The 8336-nt window shown below is 51.3% G+C and overlaps 2 protein-coding genes across 10 annotated transcripts in view; both read left to right on the top strand.

The window, feature by feature from the left end:
* The first annotated feature begins 933 nt into the window (after window positions 1-933).
* Window positions 934-7601, top strand: LOC116562997. Of its 2 annotated transcripts, XM_032295602.1 has the most exons (3): window positions 934-1712; window positions 4199-4346; window positions 6354-7601. In XM_032295602.1, exons 2-3 carry the CDS (start codon window positions 4300-4302, stop codon window positions 6796-6798), a joined length of 492 nt encoding a protein of 163 aa, XP_032151493.1. In that variant the 5' UTR covers window positions 934-1712; window positions 4199-4299; the 3' UTR covers window positions 6799-7601. The 2 variants fall into 2 exon arrangements, 1 of the variants encoding a protein (XP_032151493.1); XR_004274158.1 differs by lacking the exons at window positions 4199-4346; window positions 6354-7601 and adding an exon at window positions 1804-2090.
* PTPRA (protein tyrosine phosphatase receptor type A) overlaps window positions 7333-8336 on the top strand; it is a 170865-nt gene continuing 169861 nt past the window's right edge. For 3 of the 8 annotated variants that reach the window (XM_032295590.1, XM_032295596.1, XM_032295591.1), the window contains exon 1: window positions 7497-7597. The gene's annotated coding sequence lies outside the window, so the exon portion shown is untranslated. Of the gene's footprint in view, window positions 7598-8336 lie in introns of all 8 variants that reach the window. The other 5 variants (XM_032295594.1, XM_032295588.1, XM_032295592.1 and 2 more) reach the window with 5 other exon arrangements.

Here is an 8336-nt window from a genome sequence, read left to right as displayed (position 1 = left end):
TAGAGTACTTGTCTTACAGTCCAGCCTAAGCAAAGGCAAGCTCAAATCAGGACCCTTCAGACACTACGGCAAAACTCCATTTATTCCATTGTGTTGGGACCGGAGGTGGGGGCTTCTTCAGCCATACTTAGAAGAAACCTGTCCTCTCCATGGTTACCAAGGAAAGCTTTCTCTAGCTCTCAGCCCCTAGGAAGATTATGGGGAGAGATGGCATAAAACTTAAGCACTGGCCGGGCGCGGTGGCTCAAGCCTGTAATCCCGGCACTTTGGGAGGCCGAGGCGGGTGGATCACGAGGTCAAGAGATCGAGACCATCCTGGTCAATATGGTGAAACCCCGTCTCTACTAAAAATACAAAAAAAATTGGCTGGGCATGGTGGTGCGTGCCTGTAATCCCAGCTACCCAGGAGGCTGAGGCAGGAGAATTGCCTGAACCCAGGAGACGGAGGTTGCGGTGAGCCGAGATCGCGCCATTGCACTCCAGCCTGGGTAACAAGAGCGAAAATTCCGTCTCAAAAAAAAAAAAAAAAAACTTAAGCACCAGCTCACCAAAAACACAGTGTAAGGCATTATATGTGCATGTAAACACACAACCATACTAAACATTTTAACGTTTGTACTTCATTTATTCCTTATGACAGCCCTTTGAGGTAACATCACCCCACTTTACAGGAGATTGAGGACCAGGGAGGTTGATAATAGCAAATATATGGGCCGGGCACAGTGGCTCACGCCTGTAATCCCAGCACTTTGGGAAGCTGAGGCGGGCGGATCACCTGAGGTCAAGAGATCAAAACCAGCCTGGCCAAGGTGGTGAAACCTCGTCTCTACCAAAAATGTAAAAATTAGCTGGGTGTGGTGGCGGCACCTGTAATCCCAGCTATTCGAGAGACTGAGGTAGGAGAATTGCTTGAACCTGGGAGGCGAAGGTTGCAGTGAGCTGAGATCAGGCCACTGCACTCTAGCCTGGGTGACAGAGTGAGATTCCATCTCAAAAAAAAAAAAAAAAAAAAAAGCAAATATGTGGCAAAACAGGGATTTGAAACCCCGGGCCAACTGCAAGCTGGAACTGGAATCAGGCCCTCTGGGAGAAGGGAGCCTGAGGGAAGGTCCCAGTTTGCACTGCAGTGGGGATTGAAGGACTGAGAGGTGTATGGCCTGTGAGACAAAGGGGTCGGGGAGGGTGGGGTGGCCTTTGGAACTCTTGCCCACAGAACTGTGGTGAGCAATTCTAAGTTGTCTCTGGGCCAAATAGAAAAGGGGGATGGAAGAATTCAATTCTGCCAAAAAAAGCTGTGAACACCAGACCCACAATCGTAGAAGCACCCACTGGGCCCTCTGCTCTCCCAATCTAGCCTTCCATCTGCACTCCAGTGCACCTTGGCTTCATGCCCTGGGCCCCCACCTAACACTGAAGGCATTACCTTTTCCTTTGTTGCCCCACTTTGTCTACAAAGAGGAAACCACAGCCAAAGGGAGCACAGGCCTCACTGGAGCTTCAGGCCTCTCCCTCTTTAACACTCCCATGGCTGACCATGCTTTTAGAAAGAGAGTGAGAGACTCAGGGCCTGAGAAGGCATTTCTTTTTTTCCTTTTCCTACCTGACTTTTTTTTTTTTTTTAGTTTTTTGGTGCCATGACTCGGATGTGAACCTCCTACCTGGCTTGTAAATGAAAGTTTGTGAAAGTCCTTCAAGGAGATATAAGTCAAATGGTAAAATAACTATTTCCTATGCTCACCATTTATCATGTGGGTCAAGAATTTGGTCAGGTTATAACAGGGATGGTTTGTGTCTGCTTCATAGTGTCTGAGGCATCAGCTAGAAGATTCAAAGGTTGACAGCTAGGGGCTGAAATCATCTGAAAGCTTGCTAACTCACATGCCTGGCGGGTGACGCTGGTTCTTAACTGGGACCTTAGGTGGGGTAGTCTACTAGAACACCTGCAACATGGTGGCTGGGTCCCAAGGGCAAGCATCTCAACAGGGAGCCAGGTAGAATCTGGACTGCCTTCCTGATCTAGGTTTGGAAGTTACATGGTGTCACATCTGCCACAGTGTCGTCACAGCAGTAATACAGGCCCACCCCACCAATTTCAAAGGGGAAATAGATTCCACCTCTTTTGTTGTTGTTTTGGTAGAGATGGGGTCTCAGGAGCCTCCTTATGTTGCCCAGGCTGGTTTTAAACTCCTAAGCTCAAGGAATCCTCCTGCCTCAGCCTCTCAAAGTGCTGGGATTACAGCGTGAGCCACTGAACCTAGCCTGGACTCCACCTCCTGATAGGCAGTAGTAGCAAGCTTCTGGAAATACTGTGGCTAGTTTTTGTAATCACAATCTGGCACAGCCCATCAGCTTTCCCTTTTGGAATCAGACAAGAGGAAAGGAAATAATCCCTAATACTGGGCTCATCATTCTGGGCTTTTTTGTTCCCACTCTTGGCCCCACAATTTCTCACAGCCCTGGTAGCTCTTTGATGCCTTTAAAAAATGTTTTCCCAGCTTTTGGCATTCTCAAAAAAGATTGCTACCAAACAACCCAGTTTTCCTCTCTGTAAAGGGAGGCTTGGCCAGTGCTTTTAGAATGTACACAGTACAGGCTGGGCGAGGTGGCTCACGCCTGTAATCCTAGCACTCTGGGAGGCTGAGGCGGGTGGATCAAGAGGCCAGGAGTTCAAGACCAGCCTGGCCAAGATGCTGAAACCCCGACTCTATTACAAATACAAAAATTAGCCAGGTATGGTGGCAGGCACCTGTAATCCTAGCTACTCGGGAGGCTGAGGCAGGGAACTGCTTGAACCCGGGAGGCGGAGGTTGCAGTGAGCCAAGATTGTGCCACTGCACTCCAGCCTGGGTGACACAGTGAGACTGCATCTAAGAAAAAAAAAAAATACAAAACCCACATCTCCAAAGTAACATACAGTATATTTACTCATAGGCTATGCAAACATTAAACACTATACACATGGAGTCTTAGAAATATGTGAGAAATAACTTTTGACAATGATGAAAAATTTAAACAGTGATTGCAACTTTATAAAAGGTGTGTGTGCATGTAGAGAAGCATTGGAATTGTTCATGGAGAAAGTTGTTGGAAATTAAAGGCAGTTTTTTATACTTTTATGTAAAGTTAATCAATGATTTGCCTCCCCCATTTTATTATAAAAACTTTCAAACACAGCCAAGTAGAAATAGTTTTACAGTGAACATTTGTATAACTACCACCTGGATTGTACCATTAGCATCTTACTATCACACATCTGTTCATCTATTTTTCTATGTCAATCCATATTTTTCATATATTTCAAAGTAAGTTGCAGACGTCGTCAGTACACCTCCCCCTAAGTACTTCAGAATGCATTTCAATAACTAGAGGTCATACTTGATTTGTAATTATTTTTTTCTTTTCAGGCAAAATCCACATACAATGCTATCCACAGATCTTAAATGTAATTTTCTGGATTTTGACAGACATATAAACCTATAAATTGTGACATTTAAAAACCAGAACCGGGACTTTCTTTTTTCAAATCCTTGCTTACTCAGTTAAAATTAGTGTGAGATGGTTTCTGCCCTGAGCAGTTTGTACAGCAGGCCTATGCCTACAATGGTGGGTGGGGCCGTATTTTGTCCAATGTATGGGGCTAGGAATGGGGCTAGGACTAGGACTGTGTAGCTGGGGCAAAGAATCTGGAAACATTCTTCTGGTATCAGTGGTACCCAGTGCAGTGAGAATCAGGGCAAAGGCTGGGTGCAGTGGCTCACGCCTGTAATTCTAGCACTTTGGGAGGCTGAGGTGGGTGGATCACCTGGGGTCAGGAGTTTGAGACCAGCCTGGCCAACATGGTGAAACCCTGTCTCTAGTTAAAATACAAAAAAAATAGCCAGGCATGGCGGTGGGCACCTGTAATCCCTGCTACTTGGGAGGCTGAGGAAGGAGAATCGCTTGAACCCAGGAGGCAGAGGTTGCAGTGACCTAAGATGGTGCTGTTGCACTCCAGCCTGGGCAATTCACCTTCTTAGGGTAAGGGGGCTGTAAGTCCAGTCTCTTTTAGATACAGAGTTCCAGTAAAAGACTCTTGGGGTTGAACAGTGGCCTGCAAAGGCACTTGGCTCTCATTTACTTCACCTTTCTTACTGCCTTTTCATTTCAGCATTTAGGAAATTTTCTTGTTCATTTGTTTATTGTCTGTGTTCCTATCCAGAAGGTAAGCTCCTGAGAGCAGAGGCCTCTTCTGTCCTCTTCTGTCTTATTCCCTGCTGTGTCCAGCACATGGTCTGCACTCAATAAGTATTTGTTGCAAGAATGACTCATTGTTCCATTTACTCGAAGAGGAAAGGAGGCTCCAAGAGGTAAATGACTTGCCTAAAGAAACAGGAGTCCTAGGCCAGCCATGATGGCTCATACCTGTAATCCCAGCACTCTAGGAGGCTGAGGCGGGCCGATCACCTGAGGTGGGCCGATCACCTGAGGTCAAGAGTTCTAGACCAGCCTGGCCAACATGGTGAAACCCCATCTCAACTAAACATACAAAAAAAAAAGAAAAATTAGCTGGGCGTGGTGGCAGCTGCCTGTAATCTCAGCTATTTGTGGGACTGTGGCAGGAAAACCGCTTGAACCTGAGAGGCAGAGGCTGCAGTGAGTGGTCACCCATTGCACTCCAGCCTGAGCAACAATAGCAAAACTCCATCTCAGGAAAAAAAAAAAAAAAAAACAGAAACAGGCATCCTTTACCCCCATCCTCCAGCTCCTCCAGCTCTCCTGGTCCACTCCTTTGCTCATAAACCCTATAACTGTTGGGGCACTTGTGGGGTGGCTGAGAAATGGCTACCCGTAGGTATATACTCCTGTGGGCTGGGACTAATGCAGGAGTAGGAGTAGGAGGGCTGTGGCACAGGAAACTGCCTCCCCTCCCTTCCTCAGTTCTCTTCTAAGATAACCCTTTACTCTGTGAAGATGATGATGGGCGAGGGCACTCAGGACACTCTGGGAGCCAAGTAGGATGAGGGCTGGGCAGGTATCTACAGGCAGGCAGCTGAGAAGGGGCCTCTGCCTTCTTCCAATGGAAACAGCATCTGTGTGGTTGCTGAGCAGAACCCTCCTTCCCAAGGTATCCAAGGTCTGTAGTTCTCCTTGGTCTGTAGTTCTGTCACCCCCGTGCACATACCACAAATGCTCTGGCCATCGTGCAGCTGTCTCATGGGGAGAGAGAACTTTCGTTTCCTGAGAATAGGTAACTTGCCAAGCTGAACATGCCTAATTCTCAGTACAGCCCTGGGAGGTTCCAGGAAGAGTTGCAGAGGGAGGATCAGGTCACCCAGCACATGGTGGAGCTGGAAACCCAGGCTCTGTGACTACCACACCCAACAACAATTTTCCCAAGTGCGGTCATATCCAAAAGGGGTCCTTCAGATAGTCTTAAAGATTAACAATTACTGTAATAGCTATTTATTTTAATTATATTAAAAATCAAAGTAGCATGTCGCCCCCTTTTAGGGTAATACAAATAAACTAAAAATAATCAAAAAGAAACATATTAAGAAATAATAGTGTAAGTTAGATATAAGGAAAAAGTAAGCTGGTGAGTTTGGTTCTAGAGCACAGGGCTGTCATCCTAGCTACTCGGGTACCTCCTGCACTTGCAGTCATTACTTGTTAGGGATTTTCACACTTTGACTTCTAGCTTTTCACTTTTCCATTCTGTCGGGGGATAGATTGAGTTTGGACTTCCGGGGAAATGTGAATGTTCCGCGTGGGGAAGGATCCACCCTCACTGGGGTCTGACCGTTAGGAGACTAGGCGTGTGGACTCCAGGCCTTTGGGCTGGAGTGTCTATGGGTCAGAGGTGCCTTGGGTTCGGCCATTTCACCCTCACCTTTGGGCCCGCCCTGCTGAAAGGGAGAGACAGTCATAACTCACACTCAAGGAGACACTTCCCTGCCGGGGAGGGGACGGCCTGAGGCCCACCCCACCTATATTCCCAGGCCATGGCTCGGGTTAGCATGCACTAACTTACTCCACGATACGGAGTAGGGGCAGAGTCCTAAACTGGCGCCCCAGCAGCAGGCAGTGGTGGGCATCGGGGATGGTGAGAGGACTGGAGATGGCAGGGGTTGCTGATGTGAGCCCCTTTTGCGAAGAAATGTTCCCTTCCACGAAGAGTTGCCGCCGGTTACAAACCCTTCCCCTGGGGCGTCCCGAACGTGGGACTCTTCCTGGCCTGGGATGGGTGAGGGGGGACTCGGGGGCTGCCCGGTCTGGAGGAGAGACACCGCCACCTACCCCGGGTCTGGGATAAAGCGTCCTCTACCCGCAGGCTCGGTTTACGTGCTGCTGTGCAATCTGTCTCTTGCTTGCAGATGCTCAGCGGCTCGCCCTGCGCGTCCAGGGGACCCTACTGGGGATCACAACCCGGCGAAATGTCGCTTTCGCCACCTATCACGACTGCGTAATCGGCTTTCAGCCGCAGACGGTCACACCCTGCAGAACCCGCGGGGATCCGCAGAGGAACCTGCTGCCACCGGATGCACTGAACGATCGCTTCGGGGGTGCCACGCGCCAGACGCGGTGCCCGGAGCGCCGGGAAGAGGGTCCGCGCCCCAACCCCGACCGGGAGAGGGCGCACTCTGGCCCTCTCTGCGTTTTGAGCCTCCCCTCCCCCGCCAGGCCGATCGCAAAAGGCACCCCCACCGCAGAGCACCACGTGTTGTGCTTCTACTCGGCGAGGCTGGCTCCAGCCTGCGCATCTGGAAAGTGGGGCAGATTACCCTGGAGCTCGGGTGGGGACGGCGTGGGCCGACTTGATATAAGACGGCACCCAGGGAGCCAGACCCGTTCTAGGGACTTGGCAAGTTCCTCTCCCTCCCCAGTGAGATCCGTTGTCTTTTAAATACCTGCAGCAATTAGGGGAGGAAAAAAAGACCCACAGTATTACGTTTGGAGAGGGTTAGGAAGATGGCTCTCCAGTTCCAGGCCGCCCTGGTGGCTAGTCATTGGTGTAGTTTGTGCTTGGCCTTAGTTTCCTCATCTGTAAACTGGGAAGAAGGCCCAAGTCCTGGGGCCTGTGACTGTAGAGTGGCGGAAGGCACTGGTGCACCCGCGGCCGATCCTTCCAGGGTCCGGCTTCCTGAAGGACTGGGCGGCCCCGGGCCGAACCCCTCCCGAACTAACCGCAGACCGTGCGACCAGGTTCGGCACCCCTGACCAGCTAGTGAGCTCCCGGCGGCGCGCAAGGGCGGGGTCCCCGCGGGCCGGCCCGTTCGCTGTCGGCCAACCAGCGCCTGTCTCTGAACAGCCAATGATCACACGCCTTACACCCAAGGCCGGTCGGGAGCGAGGCTTCGGCGAGTGCGGCGCTGACAGAGACGCGCGCGCGCGCGATCGCCCTCGGACCCGGGCCGCTGCCGCCATCACTGCTGTCTGCCCAATCGCCCCTCAGACGCTTCCCCTCGCCATGGAGGCGAGGCCGCCGCCGCCGCCGCGGGGCTCGGAGCCGCGGGCCGGGCGGCGGCCCTGAGGGCGAGTGGCGGGCCGAAACGCCACAGCGGAGCCGAGGCGGAGCCGCTGTCCTCGTCCCCAGCGGTCCCGCCCAACGCCAGACTCTGTAAGTACTCGCGGCCGCCGCGCCCGGGTGGGCTCCGGAAGGGGAGGTGGCTCCTGGCTGCTGTGGGAGGGGTCCCGGGCCGGAGCCCGGAGCTCTCTGTTCCCGGTAGAAGCCTGCGGGCTCCTGCGGTTGGGTTGTGCATCCTTGCGGGGTCCGTCGCGGGGAGGGGTCCCCGGAAACGTGCTGGGCTGGGCGCCGACCCCTCGCGACTGCCCGGGAACTTTGCGTGCGTCCTCCTGGGACCAGGCCAGGGCGCTGCCAGAGTTCATTCTCAGAGAAAAAACTTAGAACGGCGAGAACAGAATTTGCTCAGGTCCATTAAATGGGAGGAAAGAGGAAAACTCATGGCATGAGAAAATTTGCTCTTGCAGTGGCCAACTTTTCTTTCCCTTCAAGTCCACCTCTCCCGACCCCCCGGCGCATCTCCCAGCCCCTCTTCTTGCCGCCCTTTCCCAACTGTTGAGGCGGTTTAAGAAGGGAAATAGGGGCTGAGAGCTGCCCAGAATTCAGAATAGGCCAATTGAGAACGCAGGTCCCCTCCCTTTTTACTTGCGGTAAATTAATAATTTTTTTTTTAAGAATTTGTTCCTAATTATATCTTCTGAAGATTAAATTATATCTCCTGTCTTGAGGGTTTTGTTTTTATTTTGAGATCACTGATGATATTTGTAAGACAGGAAAAGAGGAATGTGCAAATCCACCCTCTGCAGGGTGAACGCCATCAGAAGCCTTTGCCCAG

The sequence above is a fragment of the Sapajus apella genome, unplaced genomic scaffold, assembly GCF_009761245.1.
Source record: "Sapajus apella isolate SASKATOON/1434 unplaced genomic scaffold, GSC_monkey_1.0 scaffold33, whole genome shotgun sequence".
Lineage (NCBI taxonomy): Eukaryota > Metazoa > Chordata > Mammalia > Primates > Cebidae > Sapajus > Sapajus apella.
Note: the sequence above shows the minus strand (reverse complement) of the source record. Positions and strands in the feature narration are given on the sequence as shown.

Coding starts and splice junctions, on each gene's coding strand:
- LOC116562997 (XM_032295602.1), top strand. CDS start 4,300: ATGACTCATTGTTCCATTTACTCGAAGAGGAAAGGAGGCTCCAAGAG. Junction 4,347..6,353: donor AGGAAAGGAGGCTCCAAGAG/GTAAATGACTTG, acceptor TCTTGCTTGCAG/ATGCTCAGCGGCTCGCCCTG.